Source organism: Aotus nancymaae, unplaced genomic scaffold, assembly GCF_030222135.1.
Source record: "Aotus nancymaae isolate 86718 unplaced genomic scaffold, 86718_ANA_hifiasm-v0.15.2.pri h1tg000029l, whole genome shotgun sequence".
NCBI lineage: Eukaryota > Metazoa > Chordata > Mammalia > Primates > Aotidae > Aotus > Aotus nancymaae.
In genome coordinates this window covers 8,911,967-8,935,915 of record NW_026988442.1, presented here as the reverse complement: position 1 = coordinate 8,935,915, position 23,949 = coordinate 8,911,967, and the positions used below count along the sequence as shown (strand labels likewise).

Below are 23,949 nucleotides of genomic sequence, written 5' to 3'. Positions count from 1 at the left end.
TTCCAACCTATACTACCATTGGTAAGTTCTTTTATCACCCGGCAGCCAACCACTCTCGGCTGCCGCTGCCAGGCTCCGACACCCCACCTGGCACACAGCATTTCACTTAGCCCCTCGAGGCCCCCAGCCCGCAGCGGACATCTACTTTGTACTATGCACTATGCCAAGAGTTTTACACGTGGCCTCTCAATCAAACTTCATTTACAAACTGGTAAACTGAGGCTCAGAGCGGCCTATTGACTTAGGCGAGGTAGCAAAGCTGAGAACTTTGGGAAGGAAACTACAACCGGAGAGGAAAAGCTATCCAGAGCCAGAGGCCCCTGGCAGGGCGGGTGGGACAAAAGGGGGAAAGAGTGAAAGGAAAATGAGGCGGGGGACCTGGGGCGAGGGACCCGGGGCGAGGGACCCGGGGCGAGGGGAGAGGGCTGGTCCAGGAATCCTCCTGAAAGACAACCCAGGGGGCCTAACCAGAGGCGGTGCAGCGGCGCTTCCCATCCCCACCATCACCAACCCGGGCCCCGCCCCTCCTCTCCCTCCCCTACTCCTTTGCTCACTCACCCGGCTGCCACGTCCCGTCCCAGGGTTACATAACCCGGGGAGAGAAGCCGGAGCGATAGCCCGCGGGCTGGGGGCTGCGGTGGAGGAGCCAAGGCTTGACGCGCGCCCTGACATCCTCTCCAGCCTCCCGCTCCCCACCCGTATCGTCCTCGGGGAGCCGGCAGCCCGGGGTCTTTATTCGAGGGGCTGCCCCAGATCCGGAGATGCCCTTCCCGCCCTCCCTCCAAGGCCCCCTTTGGATCCTTCATTCCTGGTCGCCTCCTCAGAAGTAAGGAAACGCGTCCAGGGGTGTGCCTTTGGCCAGCGCTTGGCCTTTGCAAAGGGCCCTCCAGGGAGATGCTACCATCCCCACGAGAAGCGAGAAGTGCTGCCCAGAAGCAGCCGGGAATCCTCTGGTGTGTGCGGGGCCCTGCGGATTTTTTTCTTTTTTTTTTTGCGGGGCCACTGTCTGTATAAATGATTTGAATCACCCAAAATCAGCGTGTCAGCACCATTCTGGCGGCCCACGCTCGTACGAACCCCAGAAAGAAATAGCGCGCCGCAGTCTTGGACTGCTGCCCACCACCTCCAGGGACTATCCCATAGGCACGAGTCCTGGAGCTCCTCGAGGCATCTGGTCTGCCCCACGCACGCCGGGTAAAGGGATAGAGAACCCCCGAAAGGGAGTGACCCCACAGGGCCCACGTGCAACTGGGTCCCGCCTCAGAGCACCCCGCCTCGATGGCGCTGCCAGTTCCCAGGCAACGGAGGGGAGGACAGCGAGATATTAAGGGAAGCGTTGCACAGCCGGGAATCACTGGGCGCCGGGTGGGGGCAGAAGGGCAGCGCCGAAGCTTCCCGGAGGTGGGAGGCCGCGGTCTGAACAGGTCCTGAGGGCTGCTAAGCCTCCTGCCAAAGCCCCATCTGGCCACCTCCAGGTCTCTGGTTCCCATGCCCATCCATGCCTCGCAGGGGTGTGGAAAGGAAGGAGGGGGCATAAGAAACAGGATATCTCAGCCTCCGGAAACCTCCACCCGCTCCAAGCCGTTTCCCACACAGTAGCCAAATTGTGTCAAGTTTCTCCAGGCTTAAGTCCCCAGTGGGTTCACCTGCAAGGTCTTCATGACCAAGTTCTTCCTGCCACGCCTTTCCCACTCCATCTGCCTCCCTATCCCCTGGCTCCCATCCCTCCAGTCACACTGGCGTTCTAGCTGCTCCTCCCATGCACCACTAGTCTGCTGGCCTTTTCGCTTGTGTATGGAGTTTGCCTTCTCAGTCAGATTTCCTTTCAATATCACCTGCTCCCAGACTTTCCCTGACTACCTTGACTAAAGCAAGCTCTTTCACTTTACACACTCTATCCTCCCACTGTTTAAATTATTGTCTTCAAGGCACTGAACACTGCAGTGATCTTGATTTACTTATGTGTTAGCTGTTCAGGTTCCCCTGCCCCCAGCAGAAGAACTTTGTACCCAAATGTCCACAGTTGCACCTCAGAGCCTAGAACAGTACCTGGTCCCTAGTCAGCTCTCATAAAGTGTGTGTATAATAGATTCAAGGCTAGAGGGAACAAAGCAAGGCTGAAAGGACCTCCCCAACCGTGCCAGAGTTTGCCGGAGAGGACAGGGCAGGCTATGAACTGGAAGATGAGCTCCCAAAGTGACTGGGGTGAAGCCCCTGGCAATCTTTTAGGGGCCAGATCTGCAGGATGCTCCGCCTCTTGTGTCTCCTGCACCAACCCCCGCCCCATATCCCTTCCCATCACCGCACTCCCTGCCTCTCTGCCCCATTGCAACACTTAGGACCCCTTGGTTCCTTGCTGTGCCTCCTGAGTCCTGCAGCACCTTCTCACACTCTTCTGCACTCCCAGCCCTGCTGCCACCACTGGCCCTTACCACTGGCTACCTGGGGCTGCAAAGGTGCGAGTAGCAGGATCTGGAGGTGATAGCTCCAGGGACAGAGGGGAAGGTTTGTACCCAGGAACCTGCACAGCCAGATCCTGTCCACCAGGAGTCAGGTAGAAGATCTTTCGTGGTCTCACTAGGCACAACTGAGAAGGACTGCGTAGTGGCACCTGCCTAAAAGGGATTTTAATGTAAGGGGTGAGCTAGGAATCTCCTGCCAGTTCCATGGTGTGGTTAGGTGGCTGGAGCGGGAGAGGATAGGTGACTCTGGTAGCACACAGGCTTCATTTCACATCCCACTTCTGCCATGTGTTTTGTTTGGCTATCCTTGGGCAGTAGTTTCACCTCCCTGAGACTTAGTTTCCTCATCTGTAAAATGGGAACCACAGCCCCCCCCCCAGGGTTGCCGTGATGATAAAGTGAGATAATACAGGGTCTTAGGGGGCTTCTAGATTAATCAGATGAATTACAGGTGGGGAAAACAGGGCAACACAGCCCTCTTACTCCTACATACTTAGATGGAATAAAACAGTATCAAGGAAAAGAAAGGACACTGTGTGTCTAGCTGCACAAATAATGAAGAAATAAAATCTACTGCCTGCCTGTGCCTCTAATCTCCTGTGTCTGGGTGCTAAAGCAGAACTCGTTTCCTGCTAGGTGCTCTCCCTGCGATGCAAGTGAGCATTGATGGAGCATCACATGGCAGCAGGATGCACAGGGTAGCATCTCTCCACAGTACCCATTCTCTCCTCATCACTGTCCACCCCAGTTTTCTCTCCTATGTACATCAAGGTATTTGAGAGCCGTGCTCCACAAAGTGTGGTTGAAGACCAGCAGCAGTGGCATCCCCTGGGAACTTGTTAGAAATGCAGAACCGGCTAGGTGCAGTGGCCCATGCCTGTAATCCCAGCACTATGGGAGGCCGAGGTGGGTGGATCACCTGAGGTCAGGAGTTCAAGACCAGCCTGGCCAACATGGTAAAACCCCATCTCTACTAAAACTACAAAAATTAGCCAGAAATGGTGGTGGGTGCCTGTAATCCCAGCTACTCGGGAGGCTGAGGCAGGAGAATTGCTTGAACCCAGGAGGCGGAGATTGCAGTGAGCTGGGATAGCGCCACTGCACTCTAGCTTGGGAGACAGAGCAAGACTCCATTTCAGATAAAACAAAGCAAAACAAATCTGCATTTAAACAAGACCCCCAGAGGATTCAACCTCAGGAAATACATATGCATATTAAAGGCTGAGAAGCACTAGGCGGAGGTTGGAGGTTGAGAGCATCTCCACAAAAAATGCAGGAGATTCACAACTTTCTGAGTTTTATCCCTGGTATTTGATGCTGTCACTGGTCATTTTATCTTAAACCACAAGAGTATATCCACGTAAGGTTAGGGAGTTGGTCTTTCATTCATCCTGGGAAGGTATATTCCTGATCTCCACAGCATGACTGTCTGTTAATTTGTTCTTTGTAACTAACTCATTTTTATCAAAATAGTACAAAATATTTTGGTTTGGCTTTCTGGGTTTTTTTTTTTTTTTTTTTTTTTGAGACACTGTCCTGCTCTGTTGCCTAGGCTAGAGTGCAGTGGTATAATCACAGCTCACTGCAGCCTCAAACTCCTGGGTTCAAGCAATCCTCCCACCTCAGCCTCCCAAGTACCTGGGGCATGTCACCACACTCAGCTAATTTTTACTTTTTTTTTTTTTTTGTAGAGATAAGTTTTCGCTATGTCATCCAGGCTACAACATAGTTTTAATTTTTATTTCAATAGCTTTAGAGGTACAAGGGGTTTTTGGTTACAAGGGAGAATTGTGTAGTGATGAAGTCTAAAACTTTAGAGCACCCATCACCCAAGTAGCATACAATGTATGTAATACATAGTTTTTTATCCATCACACCCCCATTTACCCTCCCTCTTCTGAGTCTCTGTTGTCCATTATACTATTCTGTATGCCTTCACATACCCACAGCTTAGCTTCCATTTATAAGTGAGAATATACAGTGTTTGGCTTTCCATTCCTTAGTTACTTCACTTAGAATAATGACCTCCAGTTCCATCCAAAAGACATTATTTCATTTTTTTATGGCTGAGTAGTATTCCACGGTGTGTGTGTGTGTACACACATACTACACTTTATTCACTCATCAGTTGATGGGCACTTAGATGGGTTCCATATCTTTGCAATTGTGGATTGTGCTGCAATAAACATACGCATGCAGGTGTCTTTTTGATATAATAACTTCTTTTGCTTTGGGTAAATATCCAGTAGTGAGATTGCTGAATTGAATGTAGATCTATGTTCAGTTCTTTGAGAAATCTCCATACAGTTTTCCATAGAGATCCAGGCTGCAATATAGTTTTAAAGGTAAATCACATTTAGGCTTGCAATGGAAGAGTCTGCTGTATGCCTTTCCCAAGCCAGGCACTTGTAATTCTTTTTTGTTATTTCTCCTATATTTATCTCTATGCTGAGATTTCTTGCTATTTCCTTTTTTTCTTTCTTTCTTTTTTCTTTTTCTTTTTCTTTTTCTTTTTTTTTTTTTTGGAGACAGAGTCTCACTCTGTCACCCAAGCTGGAGTGCAGTGGTGCAATCTTGGCTCATGGCAACCTCGGCTCATGGCAACCTCCACCTCCCAAGTTCAAGTGATTCTCCTGACTCAGCCTCCTGAGTAGTTGGGAATTACAGGTGCCTGCCACCACACCTGGCTAATTTTTGTATTTTTAGTAGAGAGAGGGCCTTCACCATGTTGGCCAGGCTGGTCTCAAACTCCTGATCTCAGATGATCCACCCGCCTCGGACTCCCAAAGTGCTGGGATTATGGCATGAGCCATTGTGCCTGGCCTTAAAAAAAAAAAAAAAAAAAAAATCTTTCTCTGTTGTCTAGTCTGGAGTGCAGTGGCGAGATCTCAGCTCACTACAATCTTTACCTCCCAGCTCAAGTGATTCTTGTACCTCAACTACCATAGTAGCTGGGATTACAGGTGCCCACCACCATACCCAGTTAATTTTTGTATTTTTAGTAGAGATGGGGTTTCGCCACGTTAGCCAGGTTGGTCTTGAACTCCTGGCCTCAAGTGATCTGCCTGCCTCAGCCTCCCAAAGTGCTGGGATTACAGGTGTGAGCCACAGTGCCTGGCTATTTCTTGATTTTTCTATATGTAGTTGTTATCTGTGGATTTTCTGGTATAGAATTAAAGAATTCCTTTTCTGCCACCCTCCCCTCAATACATACATCCAGATACACAAACGTGTATTCCCTCCCTCCATCTTCAGTAAAGATAAAGCAACATTTTGAATCAATATTCAGTGCTTTTGTTATGACCATGTAAATATTACATTTAACTTTTTGTGCTACCTGGAGTTAGTAATTACTTTGTTCTTCATATTTGCTTAGTTTTCTAGGCACCAATCACTAATTCAACCCCAAAGTTTCCAATATAACTGAATATTTACTCAATATATCTAAACATAGCTAATAATCAGTCGATTTCATTTTTCTCTGGAGACATCACTCCTGGAGCACATCTTCTGGTTCAGGCCAGGTTGGTTACTTTCTTTACTTAGGGGTACAGTTGACATCCCAGGCCTTTCTCATCATTAAACCTTTTCTGTGTTTAATCTCATTTATTGAATGCCATATTGCTCTCTTTCTTAGTTTAATCCTTTGTTTTGCTTAAGCACATCCTCCAGTAAGCTTTCTAAGAAAGCGTATATACAAAGTCAAAGTTTTGAGACCTTTTGTTGTTGAAATGTCATTATTCTACCCTCCCAATTAATAATGATTTTGACATTTACATTTCTATATTGGAAATCATTTTGAGGGCATTGATTGTCTTCTAGCTACCCAATATTGGTGTTTAAAAGTGTGATATCATTCTGGCTTCAAATCCAATGTATGTGATCTTTTTATTTGGTGGAAGCTCTTAGGAGTGTCTTTTTATCCCCGGTAATTTGAATTTCATCATATGCCTTGGTGTTACTAGCCCAGTTTCCTTTATTGTGCTGTGAATTGGTGGGAACTTATGGTCTAGAAAATCATGTCCTTCCATTCTGAAGAGTCTCTTGATTTAAAAAAAAAATTTTCACCTTCTGGCCAGGCATGATGGCTCACACCTATAATCCTAGCACTTTGGGAAGCTGAGGTAGGTGGATCACCTGAGGTGAGGAGTTCAAGACCAGCCTGGCTGACATGGTAAAACAAAAATTAGCCAGGTGTAGTGGTGGGCGCCTGTAATCCCAGCTACTTAGGAAGCTGAGGGAGGAGAATTGCTTGAAGCTGGAAGGTGGAGGTTGCAGTGAGCCAAGATTGTGTCATTGCACTCCAGCATGGACAACAAGAACAAAACTCTGCCTCAAAAAAAAAAAAAAAAGTTTTTCTCCTGAGAGCACTCCCTCAATAAACCATGTGTATAAGAATCCCCATCTCAGGATCTGCTTTTAGTAATTATGACCCATTGATACAGTTTGAATATTTGTCCGAATCTTATTCTGAAATATAATCCCCAATGTTGGAGGTAGGGCCTGATGGGAGGTGTTTGGGTCATGGGTTGGATCCCGACATGCTTCTCAGGTCTGTATGTCCAGGAATGCAAATGTGTGGATGCATCCAGGGTTGATCAGGCTCAAGGTATTGGCAATCTTAAACCTTAATGCTCCTTTACAAATACAATTGGAACTTAATACACAGACACACACAAAAAAAATTCTGGGATCTTCTGTTATACCCTTTCCCATTATGGGCAAATCTACCCCTAAAGCCCAGTTGCTGGATAAGCAAAAAGAGCCAGAGCAAGGACAATCAGTCGATGGTCCCTAGGGCTGGTGACATTTGTTCTGTGGGCTGCCAAGCCCACTTTCACCAAAGAGATCAGGGCCACAAGGCCTGAGTCTTTGGGCAAGGCCTGCTGGAGGCAGATATACAGTCTGGTTCTTGTTCTGTCTCCTCCTCTCCTAGGGGCTGTATGGCCACTGTCTCCCCTTTTGCCACCCCTACCAGTTTTCCTTCAATGTATGATATGTTGACAAAGAGTAAGTTATCTTAATTATGACACATTTCCACTCTTGCCTCTCAAGTCACTGAACTGAGATGTGCTGGAAGCCTTGTGGCCACCACTCATTTACAAATTATCAGTGTATTGTGATCTACTGATAATCCAGGTGACCAACCCCTTCACTAGATGCTTCTTTTCCTTACATCCATTCTCAGAGTGTAACCTTAATCTCTAATCTGGGGCTACTAGGTCACAGTCCACTTAGGTTCATGTCCTCTGCCTCATTTCTGGAACCCCAGTATGCATAATACCTCCTATAAACTAGTGCTTAGAACACCTGAACAGCCCCCTCCTCTCCCACTCCCATTTAGTAGGTTATGCGGGAGCCTGGTGGAACTGCAGGCCTGAAAAATCCCCAGAAGGGCCCATGGGGAAGAGAGCTGGGGACAGAGGTATTGAATGGCCTGTCCCTGAACATGCAGCTCTGAAAACTCACAGGAAGAAGAAAGCAGATCTCGCTCCCTTGGACAGATGCCCAAGTAGTAATGGGGTTAGAGTGCCTTCCTGACAACTCAGATCCCCAAGGGAGGGCCCTAGGGCAGAGAGTCAGCAATGGCAAGAGGATGAGTCTTAGTTCTCAGAAATCTCTGACTTCCCATCTAAGCCCCACCTAGGCCACCAGCTGCTTATGAGGCCAGAGCAGCAGCAGCAGCCCCCTCCCTACCCCAGGGCCCCACCTGGCAACAGGTCACAATGCCCCCGGTGCCCTCCTAGAATGCTGACCAATGTAGGAGCAGGTGAGGAGGGTTTGGGGGGTGAGTATGGTGGAGGGGGAGACTCCACAGGAGCCTAATTCCTCACTCTGAGCCCACCCTTGTGTCTGCCAGGGCTCTACCCCTTCCCCCATTCCCACCCCATGATCCCTTTTAGGACTAGCTCTTCCTGTCACCGCCACCTCTCTCCATGACCCAGCTCTGTTTACCCAGACCCAAAGACCTTGCAGATCTGATCCCAGTTCCTCCCAGGGGTCTGGATGCTGGGGAGGGGTTGGGTCATCCAGTGCATGCACGTATGTCCCCCTGGGGCTCTAGCTGGGTCCAGCTCCTGGACAATGTCTTAGGGCTGGGGCACTAGGGATGACAATTCAGGCAGTCTTTTCCACGACTGGCCCAGCCCTACTGCTGCTGCTGCTGCTGGTCAGCTTCCTTACCTTTGACCTGTTCCATAGGTAAGTGGACAGCAGCCTGGCAGGTGGGCATTGTAGGCGGCAGTCCAGTGGACAACTTCCCTAAGCCCAGCTGCCACCCTCTCTCTCTGCAGGCCCGCAGGTGGCACATGGCCACAGCACAAACTTCTCACCAGGGGCCAGAGTCAGGGGGCCGGTGAGGGTCCAGGATAGCAGGAGGCTCTACTCCTGCAAATGGGGGCAGTGTCAGGACAACTTCCCCTCTAGGATGCGCTGCTGCTGCTGCTCATGGGACTTGGCCTGCTCCTGAGAGCCTGTGGCATGCCCTTGACCCTGCTTGGCCTGGCTTTCTGCCTCCATCCTTGGGCCTGGGAGCCCCTCCCAAAAACTCAGTGTCCTTCAAATATACAATGGCCATCCTCCTTCCTCAGGCCCCCTTTTCTCCTTCCTGGCTGGGCAGGTGGGACGATACCCCTTTCTTCCCAGCCTGAACCTCACAGGACCTCCAGTCCCACAGCATAGGTATTGGATACCTGGGTCTGAGTCTTGGGGCAGCAAGACAAGGCAGGATACGAGCCAGGGAGCCTGGGGAAGGATGTGGCAGCTATCTCAGAGCCTGTGGGTTTAGGGCAGCCACTCTGGCCTCTTCTGTGGTTCTAGAGAATGAAGGTCCAGACAGAAGAGAACAGGGTGGAAGCGGGTGGATATCAGCCAGCAGGGAAAGCAAGGAAGGGTCAGGGATCCAGGGAGGGCTTTCCATGAGAAAGCATGAGTAACTACACCTGCAGGGCTCTGAGGCTCCCCTGCTAGCCTGGAGGGTCCATGCAGAGCGACTTGGGTGGGCCTCACACCCTGCAGTGGCTCCTCTCTTGGTGGGACCCCACCCCAGCCTGGGTCACAAAGGGGCTCCTCTGGGGAGGGTGGGGGTAGATGAGAGTGAGGGCTTGGTTCTGCCTGCCAGGCCGTCCTGGGCACTGCAAGAAGCAACATGACTTAGGTAACTCTGCCCAGAGGTAAGTCTCAGGCCCCAACTCTGTTGCCCCACCCACCCATGTTGGTGCCCTTCTGACCCCTGCACCCCCTTTCTGCCCTCCTGAGGTCCCAGCCATCTCCAAGGCCCTGGCCCTCTTCCCAGGTGCACCAGCCGTGATGCAGCAGCTGCGAGTGGAGACAGATACCATTGGGGCCGGCCAAGGGCCTCAGCAGGCAGCACCCTGGTCGGCCTGGTTCACACGACAAGGCTGGGTGCACTGGTTGGCGTCCCATGTGCCCCGGAGCTGGATCCAGTGGTGGCACACCTTGAGCCGGCGGCAACCACTGCAGCGCCTGCTGTGGGGTCTGGAGGGGATACTCTACCTGCTGCTGGCACTGATGCTGTGCCATGCGCTCTTCACCACTGGCTCCTACCTGCTGAGCTCCTTGTGGCCCGTCATGGTCGCTGTGTGGCGCCACCTGCTGCCGGCTCTCCTGCTGCTGGTGCTCAGTGCCCTGCCTGCCCTCCTCTTCATGGCATCCTTCCTGCTGCTCTTCTCCACGCTGCTGAGCCTCGTGGGCCTCCTCACCTCCATGACTCACCCAGCCTACGCTCAGGACTTGGATCAATAGAAGGGCAACCCCATCCCGCTGCCTGCATCTGTTGAGCCCTGGCCTAGGGCCTGAGACCCTGCCAGGAGAAGAAGGGCAACAGGACCAGGACCCCCTGGCTTGACAGGCCCCAGACCTCCAGTCCCTAACAGGTAGACTGGCCTGACCCCTGGGCACCTTCCTCAAGCCATTGCTGCAGCTTCCTGGTGTGAGGGGCTGGGGGCTTTGAGAAGAGGGGTCAGGATAGATGGCTTAGCCATTGGTAGAAATGGCTTAGCCAGGGGCAGAGCTTGGCCAAGCCACCAAGAGCACCCATGTGGATGTGGTGATACCCGTGAAGCCCCCTTGGCAATTGACAGCATCATTTTCTCACAGCCACTCAGCTGTCTCAGCTTCAGACTCACTGAGAACTTCTACCTGGGTACCCCCGGCCTTGCCATTCCTCCCACCAATCCCCTCTTTCCATTTCCAGGAGAACCACAGACTCTAGAGAGGGTCCCAGTGACAGAAAACCTATCAGGGAGAAGGCTGAGCAGAAGCCCCAGGAGACCTCAACTCACTCGCCTTCCAGATCTTGCAGCCCATGCATCGTCCTCCCTAGACTTCCTTCTTCCTGCCTCAGTCCACATTCCCAAGTCTGAGAAATGGACCAACTGGGGTCAGACAGTGTGTACTCACTCTCTAAGAATCAAGGTCTGTTATGGAAAAATGATCAAGAAGTCCCATTTTCACCCACTTACACAATGTATGGCCTTGGCCAATTAATTCGTTTGAGCCTCAGTGTTAGGTGGTTCACCCCTGTCATGGAGTTGTTGTGAGTCAAAGGCAATATCTGTTTGTGAAGCATTTTGTAAAAACCAAAACACTATAAGATGCTGTTTTGAGCTCTAAGAACTTTCTGTAGGCTCAAAAGATCCTTTGACCCCAAAGACTGATGAAGAAATAGGAAGCTTCTCTGGCTTTCAGATCAATTCTCTGTCCTAGATAGAATTTTGGCCCTAGAATGGTAAACAAGAGGTTGGATAAGTGTGGACAAGATGTAAAAGGTCATGTGCCATGAAATCTCAAAATGTGCAGATGTTGGAACTATTTTGATTGTGAAATGCTTGGGCCTGGGGCTGGGTGCCAGGAGATGCTTGCACAGCTCTCTGAGTGCGGAGAGCATAGCCTCAGGGTTTCCAAAACTGACCCAGAAAGCCACTCAGGCACCAGAAGGGCCTTGGAAAGGGAAATCCTTTGATGCCCTGAATGCTGTCCATTTGTTTGCCTGCTGGCCCCTCCAACAAAACATTGAGTGATCGGTTATCACCAAGTAAGGTACATGATAGACAACTTTATCCACACCTGACCCCCACCCAATCCCTGGCCATCCCCAACTCCTGCCCACTTCTGATCCCTGCCTTATATATAACCCTAAAATCCTTACTCTTGAAGCCCCAGACCCAAGGTCCCCCTCTCTTGCCCCATAAATACTCAGGCCCTTGGGGCCAGCCCCTAGAACCCTGGTTCATTTTTGCCTTAGTTTTTCAACCCTCCATGCCACTGGTTAGATGACTTCAGCATCAGTGCCCAAAACCCAAGGTCCAGTCCTTCCTTCCTATTTCTTTGTAGTTCTCTCTGAATTATGGCCTGGTAGTGAGGGTGAGGTGGGACATGGAGCTGATGTGCCTCATGGTTAGATGGTTTTGGTGTATGAGCTGAGGCTGGGCTTGAATCCCAGAACTCTCACTTACTACCTCCATGGCCTTAGCAGAAATTGCTAAACCTTGCTCAACCTTACTTTCCTTATGGGTAAAACTAAGGCAAGAACCCCTGTCTTAGGGCTTCTGGCATGCGAGTGAAGGACCTGGGACCGCTCCTAGCAGCACAAATTATAGCTATGCTGTGAACAACCCATTTTAGAGATGAGAAGTCAGGCCCAAGATAGTCATTCACCAGTGGCATGGCAAGGCCATCTGACTCCTACCAGGCTACTCAAGGGAAGGTGAACGGGGCAAAGGAAATACAAACAACTTAACTGAAGACCCCATGGCTTCTCAAGAGCTCCTGTCAGAGCTAAAGCCCAGGTCTAGGGAGGTCATGAGCCAAATCAATCTAGATGTCTGGTGGGCTGAGGATTCAGGGTCCCACGTAGTGAGGACAGAGACCAGGTTGCCTGGCCTGGATCCATTATTGACTTGGTCATGCATTGCTAGCCAGGGACATTGCTCTGGAGCCTCGGGTCCATTCTAATGAAGGGAGAGAGGAGTTTAGGGCCCTGATCATATGTACTGGTGGATGGGATGTGGGCAGGAGCAAGGAGAAGACCTTCTTCCTTTCCCCACAGAATATATACATTTTACCCCCCTGCCCAGCTGGTATGGGGTAAGGAGGTGCAGCCAGACTGGAGAGCAGATGGGCAATACTCAACAAGTTAGATCAACATATACCCAGAACCCCAGAATGAATTTTCACAGAGGTCTATAAAAGTCTTGCTCCTCAAAATGTGGTCCCAGAATCAGCAACACAGGCATCACCTGGAAGCTAGTTGGAAATGCAGTCTCAGGCCTTGCTCCAGACTGACTGAATCAGAGCCTGCGTTTTTTTTTCTTTTCTTCTTTTTTTTTTTTTGAGACAGAATCTCGCTCTGTTGTCCAGACAGGAGTGCGGTGGCGCAATCTTGGTTCACTGCACTCTGCCTCCCAGGTTCAAGGGATTCTCCTGCCTCAGCCTCCTGAATAGCTGGGATTACAGGCACCAGCCAACGTGTCTGGCTAATTTTTGTATTTTTAGTAGAGACAGGGTTTCACCATGTTGGCCAGGCTGGTCTTGAATTCCTGACCTCAGGTGATCCGCCCACCTCAGCCTCCCAAAGTGCTGGGATTACAGGCATTAGCCATGGTGCCGGGCCAAGAGCTTGCATTTTAACAAGATTTCCAGGTGATAAATTGCACCCTGTTTGAGAAGCGAAGCATAAGAGGGTATTATGAGAATGCCTATTGCACTGTTACTAGTGGGAGCAGGGTAGGTAAAGGGAAGGGTAAAACAAGGCAGATGGGCCCTCTGGAAAGGAGGCAGCAATTAGAAGGGGCAGAAGGTACGCAGACCAGTCTTAAAATCTTGGCATTAAAAAAGAAATGGAATGAGGATTCCTTTTACACAAATTTTAAAAAGGCATTTCAGCAAAACAAGACACTTTTTGGCGAGAACACATTAAAAATGAAAGATAAACAGAATGGAATGGACAACTCTAGGGGCAGGCAAATGGGGGTGGGGTATAGGGATAGCAGGCAATAAAGCTAGAGACTTTGCAGAGGCAAAACGTGATACCATCAACATCATTCCTGAAATTCCTTTAAAAGGAGAAAAACTCGTCCATTTAGAGTTAAAAGCCTTAAAAATACAAGTCTGGGGAGAATGTGCATGTTGAAATGATGGAGTTCTAAGCCATTCTGGTTTGAGCCAAGAAGGGCGAGCCTTCCTACTGGCCTGTGTGTGACCTGGGCTGCTGGGTGGACGTCTTTGCCTGCCCTCCCCCACCGCACCCCGCAGCCCGCTCTCCTGGGACTGGACTGTGGGCCGGGAATCCAGCAACCACTTCGGCCTGGCCGGAAAAATAAGGTCAAGGAGAGCATAAGGAACCGGAGCGGAGGCGGTGACAGCGAGAGGGGCCTTGCGTCTAAGGAGAGAGGGGATCCACAGCGGTGCACACTTGTGCTGGAGGATGGGTGGGGGTGCGCAGTAGGGTTTCCCTCCTCCCCAAGGAACAGGGAAGGCGACATCAGGGGGCGCAAGCTGTTGAGGGGCCCCTTCAAGAGATGGAGCGTCAATGGCCACTCACGGAAGGAGAGGGGTCCCCGAAAGAAGGAAGCCGTGCGACACCCAGGAACCTCCAAGGGCCAGCTGCGGGAAACCGCAAGGGCCGTACTCACCTTCAGACTCGCGGGTGCAGAGAAAGGGGGAAGCTAGGAGAGCCTGAGCGAAACTGGGTGTCGGGGGAGCCGCAGCCGGCCACGGGAAGGAAGGAGGGAGGAGACAGGGTCGTCAGGGAGGGGGAGGACGCCTGTGCAGCGCGCGCTAGACGCCCAAGGCCCGGGGGCAGGGACAGGGGCACTGAGGCCGCGGTCATGGACGCGCCGGGAGGAAAGGAGCCACTTCGGGCAGGGCGCATTGAGAAGACCAGTAGTTGGTCAGGTAGCAGCTACTCTGAGGCGGGGAAAGGGTGGTGGGTGATCCCCTGCGGTGGGGACCACGCAAGGACACTGGAGGCCGGCCGCGGGGTGCGGAGCACCGAGGGCACTGCTCTCCCCCAGGCCCAGGCGCCCGGAGACGGGCGAGGGCGACGGCTGGAGGGGGCCGAGGCCGGAGCGATGACCTTCGGGCAGAGGCGGACAGACGAGGGTCTGAGGCTGGGAGAGAAGTCCCAAGCCTGGCTCGGGTGAGAGGGCCGTGGGCATCCACACCGGGAATGTGCTGGCGGCCCTGAAGCGTCGATGTCCCCGGACTCGCCGCACGCGGACTGGGGACCGATGGCCCAGGGCGAGCACTCTGGCTCTGGCAACGAGGGGGAGGGTTTGGCGGGGGTGGGAGGTAGGAAGGGACGTGGGGGAGGGGTGTCCCACGCTAAGACAACAGCACTCGGGGCGGGTCGGGAGGGTAAGAAGAGAAATCTCAGGCCCACCGTCATCACAGTGGCAGCTTCGTTGACTCTCACTCCTTGCCCCAAATCTCCGGCCTGTCCCCACTCCTCCTCACCAGAGACCCAGAGGCAACGATGGCAGAGTTCCTGAGAACCCTGGAGAAGGAACAGCCCGACACAGCCGACCGAGCTGGGCCTCCGACTCCTGGCACAGCTCCAGCCTGATATTATCCAATGGCCCTGAAATAAAGAGCTGGCATTTGTGAGGATCCAACGGGGTCTGATTGCAGCCACCTTTGGACAAGTTTTTGGTTTGTTTGTTTTTGTTTTTTTCTGCTGAGCATTTTCATCTATATTCTAGAGCTCATATTTGCATTCTTTGTACTGATTTTGTTACCGACCCTCAACTCAAGGGGGTCTTTGATCCCAGTGGGGTTTTTTCCCCCTGCTTGATGCCGTTCATGCCAACAGAATGAGACTAGGTTCAGTTAAGCAGAGCAGAAACTTTATCGTTGATGAAGGAATGGAGAAAGGGAGCTTGTGCTCAAAGCGCCTTTTTGGGGAGTTGGGGGTAGGGTGAAAGGGGTTTGTAAGATGTCTTAGGGCAGGTAGGTAGAGACTGAGGGCGGGGATTCCTGGAAAGGTAGGGCTTTCCAAGGAGAACTGAATTGTGTTCAGTCTCTCCTTCACCCCAGCCCTATATGTGCCCTGGCAAGGTGCACCTCTACCCCCAACCCTGCATGGAGATTTCAATGTGGTAATGAGGCAAGGATTCAGGGTAGCACTGCCGAGCTCTCTTCTCATTTTGTGGCTCCTTTGTGGTTACTGGCTTCCAGCCTCCGTTTTTGGAAGCAAGCACAGCTGTGGACACAGGTTAATTTCACAGGTTTTGGGGCTTGCTGAAAGACTTGGCACTCTGAGGTGACAATTCCCTACCTTGAAAATATTTTCCATCTTAAAAGAACTTGATTTAATATCTGTTGGTTCTATCATATTTTCCAGGTTGTGTCTTCAAGTGTCTTACCCCCAAAATACCAGGTTTTAAAGTTAATATATGATATTGCATCCTGGTAAAATATTTGTGACATGTATGAAAGTTATGAACCTCTCTAAACTGAGAGACCACATCAATCTAAAAGACAGATGTTATCAGGCTAGGGCCTCTTCCTGTGTGTGCCTCATCTTATGGTGCAAGCTGGGATTCCCAGACAAAGGCAGATAGAACTGCTGTTGGCAGATATCTTTGACTTGATACTGATTTGAAAGGAACTGCTTTCTTCTGAGTTTCCACCATTAAGAATTATGTAGATTGCTGTAGATTTCTGGTAGCTAACTTTTATCCAGTTAAAGAAATTCCTTTCAAGACCTAGTTTACTAACAATTTTGGTCAAGAATGGACATTGAATTATAAAATCGCTTTTTCTATATTATTATGAGGACTAATCTGTATTCTGTTTATTCAGTGAATTACACTTTTGTTTCTTTTACTGAACTGCTTTTATGGCTGTTTTATTTGTTTGAGATGGAGTCTCTCTCTGTCACCCAGGCTGGAGTACAATGACGTGATCTCAGCTCACCGCAACCTCTGCCTCCTGATTTCAAGCGGTTCTCCTGCCTCAGCCTCCCAAGTAGCTGGGAATACAGGCACCCATCACAACGCCTGGCTAATTTTTTGGATTTTGTTGTTGTTGTTGTTGTTGTTGTTGTTGTTGTAGAGATGGGGTTTTGCCATGTTGCCCAGGCTGGTTTCAAACCCCAGAACTCAAGCAATCCACCTGCCTCGGCTTCCCAAAGTGCTGGGATTATAGGTGTGAGCCATGGTGGCTGGCCAGTTTGTTCTTTTCTTTATTAGTGTGTACTATCCCATTGTACAAAAGGACAATCATTTATCCATTCTCTTGTTGATGAACATTTGGGTTATTTCCAGGTTTTGGCTATCAATAAAACATCTATGAATAATTTTCAGTCTTTTGGTGGACAGAGTCACTCATTTCTTTTGCACTGGAATTATTGGGTCATAAAGTATGCAAATGTTCAACTTTAGTAAATGTTGTCCAATAGCCTCCAAAGTGTTTATATCAATTCATATCAATTTCCACTGCTGTTTTGCAAGCTGTCCACCTAATTTGTTTGGAGTTTCTGCTCTCTAAAATTTCATCAAACATGTTATTTGCATTTCTGTTTCTCGTTTTCACTTTTGCTTGGGTGATTCCTTAGAGGACGAGGAAATACTATGCAATCTCACAAAAAAACCAGGAATGCAAGTTTGGTTTAACATCCAAAAAACAATAGATGTAATTCACCAAATTATCAAATTAAAAAAAAAACCTATATGATCATTTCAATAAATAGAGAAAAAGCATTTGACAAAATACAACATCTATTCCCGATAAAAGCTCTCAGCAACTAGGAATAAATGGAAATATTCTCCACTTGATGGAAGGCATCCATGAAAAACTTGCAGCTAGTATCATGGTAGTAGTATCAGCTACTTCATGGTGGAAAAACTGAATACTTTCCACCTAGAATCAGAAACAAGAAGTCCATTCTCACTACTTCTATTCAGTGTTATAGTAAATGTCCTAGCCACTGCAATAACACCAGAAAGAAATATAAATAAAAGGCATACAGATTGGAAAGCAGTAAGTAAAACTGTCTTTACTGGCAGATAAAAGGATCGTCTATGTAGAAAATTCAAAGAACTCTATTAAAAAAGTTACTAGAATGAAGTGAATTTAACAAGGTAGTTAATACATGTACATGGTTATGATTGTGATATAAAGTCAATATACAAAAATCTATTGCACTTGCAATGAACAATCAGAATAGAAAAAAATTTTAAAATACTACTTCCAAGAACAGAAAAATATGAAGCACTTAGGGGTAAATCTGACAAAAGATGTGAAAGACCTGTACACTGATAACTATAAAATACTGCTGAGAAAATAATAAGACCTAAATAAGGTCGGGCACAGTGGCTCACGCCTGTAATCCCAACACTTTGGGAGGCCAAGGTTGGCGGATCACGAGGTCAGGAGTTTGAGACCAGCCTGGCCTATATGGTGAAACCCTGTCTCTACTAAAAATACAAAAATTAGCTGGGCATGACAGCGCGTGACTGTAGTGCCAGCTACTCGGGAGGCTGAGGCAGAAGAATTGTTTGAACCCAGGAGGCAATACTTTGTGCATGGGGTCAGTTATGAGTCAGACATATTATTAAGATGTCAATTTCCCCCAATTTATCCATATATTCAATACAATCACAATCAAAATCCCAGCATTTTTATAGGAATTAACAAACTTATTTTAAAACTCATATGGAAATGTAAAGGACTTAGAATAGCCAAAATAACTTTGATAAAGAACAAAGTTGAGGCCAGGCACAGTGGCTGATACCTGTAATCCCAGCACTTTGGGAGACCGAGGCAGGTAGATCACCTCGGAGGAGGTCAGGAGTTCAGGATCAGCCCGGCCAACACGGTGAAACCCCGTCTTTACTGAAAATACAAAAATTACCCAGGTATAGTGTCTCGTGCCTGTAATCTCAGCTACTCGAGAGGCTAAGGCAGGAGAATCGCTTAAACCCGGGAGACAGAGGTTATAGTGAGCTGAGGTCAAGCCATTGCACTCCAGCCTAAGCGACAAGAGGGAAACTCCATCTCAAAAAAAAAAAAAAAAAAAAAGTTGAAGGACTAACACTTTTCAAGATTTCATAAAGCTATAGTCAAGAGAGTGAAGAGAGTGTGATGTTGGTATACAGACAGACAAATAAGGCTGGGCTTGGTGGCTCACGCCTATAATCCCAGCACTTTGGGAGGCCAAGGCGGATAGATCACATGAGATCGGGAGTTCAAGACCCCCAGCCTGACTAACATTGTGAAACCCCATCTCTACTAAAAATACAAAATCAGCCAGTCATGATGGTGTATGCTTGAACCTGGGAGGCAGAGGTTGCAGTCAGCTGAGATCATGCCATTGCACTCTAGCCTGGGCAACAAGAGTGAAACTCCATCTCAAAATAAATAAATAAATAAATGAAAGACAGACAAATAGACAAGTGGAACAGAGTAGAGTCCAGATTTAGAGCCACATGTATATGAACAAGTGAGTCTCAATGCAGGTGCAAAGGTAATTTAGTGGAGAAAGAACAGTCTTCAACCAATGGTGCTGAACCAGTGTATATTCATATAAAATGAATTTCAAATTATACCTTACACCATAAACAAAAATTAACTCAAACTTGATCATAGACCTAAATGTGAAACCAAAAACTATAAACTTTCTAAGAGGAAACATAGAAAAAAAATAGTTGTAACCTTGGATTAGGCAAAGATTTCTTACATATGACACCAAAACCACAATCCATAAAATAAAAAATTGATTAACTCTACTGTATCAAAATTAAAAACTTCTGTTATTGAAAATACACTGTTAAGAAAAGAAGAAGACACGCCACAGACTGGAAGAAAGTATTTTCAGATCATATCTGATAAAAGACTTGTATCTAGAATAAAGAACTCTCAAAGTCCAATACATAAAAAGGGGGACAGAGGAAAGAGGGTATAAACTGTGAAAAAAACACTTAACAGAAGAAGATATATAGATGAAAAACAAGCACATGAAAAGATGTTCAACATCATTAGTCATTAGAAAAATGTGAATTAAAACCATAAGGGAGATAACCACTACCCATCTGTTGGAATGGGTAATATTAAAAAGACTGATCAGACCAAGTGCTGGCAAAGGTGTGGAGGAATTGCAACTCTTAGACCTTGTTGGTGGGAATGTAAAATTGTAGAGCCACTTCGAAAAATGGTTTGGCAGTTTCTTAAAATGTTAAAAATACACCTACCATATAATCTAGCCATTTCATTCTTAGGTATTTACCCTAAAATGAAAACATATCTCCATATAAAGACTTGTATATAAATGTTCATAGCAGCTTTACTTATAATAGTCAAAAGCTGAAAATAACTCAAATGTCCATCAATAGGTGAATAGATAAATGTTGATATATCCATACAACTGAATACTACTCAGTTATAAAAAGGAATAAATTGTTGATACAACATAGATGAATTTTCAGTTATTCCATTAATTCCATTCATTAAGATGAGTGAAAGATGCCAGATGAAAAAAAGAGTATCCATAAGTGGGAGCTGAACAATGAGAACACATGGACACAGGGAGGGGAACCACACACACCAGGGCCAGTCAGGGAATAGCAGGGTGAGGGGAGGGAGAGCATTAGGACAAACAGCTATTGCATTCGGGGCTTAAAACCTAGATGACGGCTTGACAGGTGCAGCAAACCACAATGGCACACATATACCTATGTAACAAACCTACATGTTCTACACTTGTATCCTGGAACTTAAACTAAAATTTTAAAAAAGGAAGAAAGAAAGGTACCTGTTGAATTTTATAAAGGTACCATCCATTATAAAATTCTAGAAAATACAAACTGATCTATACTAACAGAAAGCAAATAAATACCCATGATTGCTTGGGGACAGGAGCAGGGGGATGTGAGGAAGCTGTGGGAAGGAATGAGAGGGAGGAATTATAAAGAGGTAGAAGAATAAATTTCATTTTCTTGATTGTGATGATTTCATAGATGTATACATATCAACTTGTATGTGAAGTTTATTGCATGTCAATTCCACTTCAATAAAGCAGGTTTTTTATTTGTATTTTAGAGATAGGGTCTCATTTTGTCACCCAGGCTGGAGTGCAGTGGTGCAATCATGGCTCACTGTAGCCTCAAACTTCTGGGCTCAAGTGATCCTCCTGCCTCAGCCTCCCCTGTAACTGGGACTATAGGCATTCCCCACTACATCCAGCGAATTTATTTTTTACTTTTTGTAGAGTCGGGGGCGGGTAGAGGGTGTCACTTTATAGCCCAACTGGTCTCAAACTTTTGCCTTCAAGTGATCCTCCCACCTCAGCCTTCCAAAGCACTCAGTTTACAGGTGTCAGCCACCACACCTGGCCGAGCAGTGTTTTTGTTTTTGTTTTAAATAGGCTCATTTCCTTGCAATTAGATTTTCTCTTTCACTGATGTACTTGTTTAGAGGTACTTAAATACTATATTGAACACAGAACCTATGCAGGAAACTGGGTAATGCAACAGAAGGCAAGTTACCTACTTTTGCTGAGAAACTTCCAGGTTTTTAAATTTATTATTTATTTATTTTTTATTTTTTTGAGATGGAGTTTCACTCTTGTTGCCCATACTGGAGTGCAGGGGTATGATCTTGGTTCACTGCAACCTCTGCCTCCTGGGTTCAAGCGATTTCTCCTGCCTCAGCCTCCCAGGTAGCTGGGATTACAGGTACCCGCCACTACACCTGGCTAATTTTTGTATTTTTAGTAGAGATGGGGTTTCATCATGTTGGCCAGGATGGTCTTGAACTCCTGACCTCAAGGAATCCACCCGCCTCGGCCTCCAAAGTGCTAGGTGTAAGCAGTTGAACCTGGCCAAAACTTCCATTTAGATAAAATATTTTGGGAAAAAAAAAATTGAGTTTTACTTTTCTGAGACGGAATCTTGCTCTGTTGCCCAGGCTGGAGTGCAGGAGTGTGATCTTGGCTCACTGCAACCTCCACCTCCTGGGTTCAAGTGATTCTCCTGCCTCAGCTTCCTGAGTAGCTGGGATTACAGGCGTGCATCACCACGCTGGTCTCGAACTCCTGACCTTAAGTGATCCGCCCGCCATAGCCTCCAAAAGTGCTGGGATTACAGGTGTGAGCCACTGCACCTGGCCAAGTTTTACTCTTCTTTTTTTTTTTTTTTTTTCTTTTTTTTTTCCAGACGGAGTCTCGCTCTGTTCTCCAGGCTGAAGTGCAATGGTGCGATCTCGGCTCATTGCAACCTCTGCCTCTCAGGTTCAAGCAATTCTCCTGCCTCAGCCTCTGGAGTGGCTGGGATTACAGGCGTGCGCCACCATGCCTGGCTATTTTTTTTTACTTTTTACTTTTTAAATTTTATTTATTTATTTATTTTTGTTGAGACTGAGTTTCGATCTTGTTGCCCAGGCTGCAGTACAGTGGCATGATTTTGGCTCACTGCAACCTCCGCCTCTCGGGTTCAAGCAGTTCTTCTACCTCAGCCTCCCAAGTAGCTGAGATTACAGGTACGTACCACCTCGCCTGGCCAATTTTTATATTTTTAGTAGCGATGAGGTTTCACCATGTTGGTCGGGCTGGTCTTGAACACCTGACCTCAGATGATCCACCTGCCTTGGCCTCCCAAAATGCTGGGATTATAGGCATGAGCCACCACACCTGGCCAAAGTTTTACTTTTCTTAAAGATAATTTTTTTTCCTGGAAAATAAGTGCTGACATCACAACTGAAGTGCTCATGCATCTTTTACTCCTTTCAGGAGTATCTTGGTATGGCAAAGGAATGGATACAGAGTCCATATGTTAAAACTGATTTCATGAATGAGAGGAAGTCAATGTAAGACCCTTATTACATGATTTGTCAATGGTCAAATATGAATGGTTTTTGAGACAATGTTTGTGTTCTCTCTTGCTTAACTAGCAAAGAGTGGGCTTACATACCAGGGCGACTTAAGATTTCCATTATTTCCATATCTCAAAAAAGAAAGAAATAGGAAACAATTTAAATGTAAGTGATGACTCATATAAGGCTATTTGTAAGTTTCCTGCTTCCCAGTCATGAATGAATAAAATCTACAATAGAGGAGTCAAATTTTTAAGTGTCTTGTACCATATGCTCATATAACAACAAACTGAGAAAGTTACCTCCTTTATTCAATTCTTATGATAAATTTCAAGTTTAAAGCGATTAAGCTATTTCCACAGTTTCGTTTTGTTTTGTCTTGTTTTTTGAGACGGAATTTCACTCTTGTTGCCCAGGCTGGAGTGCAATGGCATGATCTCAGCTCACTGCAACCTCTGCCTCCTGGGTTCAAGCGATTTTTCTGCCTCAGCCTCCTGAGTAGCTGAGATTATAGGCATGCGCCACCACGACCGCTAATATTGTCATATTTCCACAAACTTTAAAGGAATATTACATTTTTCAGGACAAAGATGTTGGGACATTGTAGTAAAGGTTACGAAACCTCACTGTGGGCCATGCCAGCCGCATAGCAAAATGAGGTAGAAATTTAAAATATGGAGGTAGGGCCAGGCATGGTTGCTCACGCTTATAATCCTAGCACTTTGGGAGACTGAGGCGTGATCACTTGAGCCCAGGAGTTAGTGAACAGCCTGGGCAACACAGTGAAACCCCATCTGTACCAATTAATCAGTCAGTCAATAAGTTGGGCATGATGACATGCGCCAGTAGTCCCAGCTGCTTGGGAGGCTGAGGTGTGAGGATCACTTGAGCCCAGGAGGTGAAGGTTGCAGTGAGCTGTGATGGTACCAGCCTGGAAAACAGAGACACACACTCAGACTCTCTCTCTCTCTCTTTGTGCATATATATATACACACACACACAGAGGGAAACATACATATATATGTACAGATGTATGTATATTATACACATATATGTATGTATATTTATAAAATATATATATAGCAGTAGAATGAAGGGGATATTGAGCTCATTTGAAGAGTCTCCAGGTTTCTCATGGAGTGAAAGATCCAGAACTGAGATGGGGTTTGAAGCAAGTGAAAAGGCCTTGGCTACGCTCAATGGGGAAGGTGGCAGGATTCCTGGAGAACAGGATGGCAAACCACAGAGATCTCACTGAGGCTGCGTAACTCATTACTTTTTCCTGCAAATCAATCCAGGTGTAGTTTTCTCCAGCAACACCAGGAAGCCCCAGAATCACAGGTACAAAGGTGTCTGAAGAGAGAAAAGGGTTTTGAGAAGGAAAGGCAGAGTGACAAGGAATTGTACAAAACTGGATACAGCTGAAGAGGGCTGCTCCAAGGATGAGATTTTTGTTAAAGAAAAGAAAAAAATAAATTTGGGGCAGGGCACAGTGGCTCACATCTGTTGTCCCAGCACTTTGGGAAGCCAAAGAGGGAGGATTGTTTGAGGTTAGGAGTTCAAGACCAGTCTGGGCAACATATCAAGACCTTGTCTTTACATTAAAAAAAAAAAAAAGTGAAAAAATAAAATTTAAAAATCGAATGTTGCAAAAAGG

General features: G+C 47.4%; 2 protein-coding genes and 1 long non-coding RNA gene across 5 annotated transcripts; all 3 read left to right on the top strand.

Moving 5' to 3' along the window:
• Positions 1-8,398: 8,398 nt before the first annotated feature.
• CUNH20orf141 (chromosome unknown C20orf141 homolog) lies at positions 8,399-9,383 on the top strand. The gene is given in 4 exon segments (XM_012454957.2): positions 8,399-8,555; positions 8,558-8,663; positions 8,756-8,987; positions 9,282-9,383. Coding segments are annotated over 4 exon segments (597 nt in total).
• Positions 9,384-9,518: 135 nt separating this feature from the next.
• On the top strand, positions 9,519-13,510 carry TMEM239 (transmembrane protein 239). 3 transcript variants are annotated; one of them, XM_012455327.3, is made up of 2 exons: positions 9,519-9,634; positions 9,720-13,510. In XM_012455327.3, exon 2 carries the CDS (start codon positions 9,771-9,773, stop codon positions 10,224-10,226), a length of 456 nt encoding a protein of 151 aa, XP_012310750.3. In that variant the 5' UTR covers positions 9,519-9,634; positions 9,720-9,770; the 3' UTR covers positions 10,227-13,510. The 3 variants fall into 3 exon arrangements, with proteins under 3 accessions (XP_012310750.3, XP_012310749.3, XP_021521509.2); XM_012455326.3 differs by having other exon boundaries at positions 9,552-9,624; positions 9,712-10,226; XM_021665834.2 differs by having other exon boundaries at positions 9,581-9,634; positions 9,757-11,275.
• A 315-nt stretch (positions 13,511-13,825) lies between these two features.
• Positions 13,826-16,518, top strand: LOC105719311 (uncharacterized). The gene is made up of 3 exons (XR_001107949.2): positions 13,826-13,912; positions 14,943-15,134; positions 16,370-16,518. It is a non-coding gene; the product is annotated as an uncharacterized LOC105719311 (long non-coding RNA).
• Positions 16,519-23,949: the final 7,431 nt, after the last annotated feature.

Excerpts from the sequence above, each read along its gene's own strand:
- TMEM239 (XM_012455326.3), top strand. The coding sequence starts at position 9,552 with ATGAGAGTGAGGGCTTGGTTCTGCCTGCCAGGCCGTCCTGGGCACTGC. Across the intron at positions 9,625-9,711 it reads GCAACATGACTTAGGTAACT|CTCCTGAGGTCCCAGCCATC; the intron begins CTGCCCAGAGGT and ends CCCCTTTCTGCC.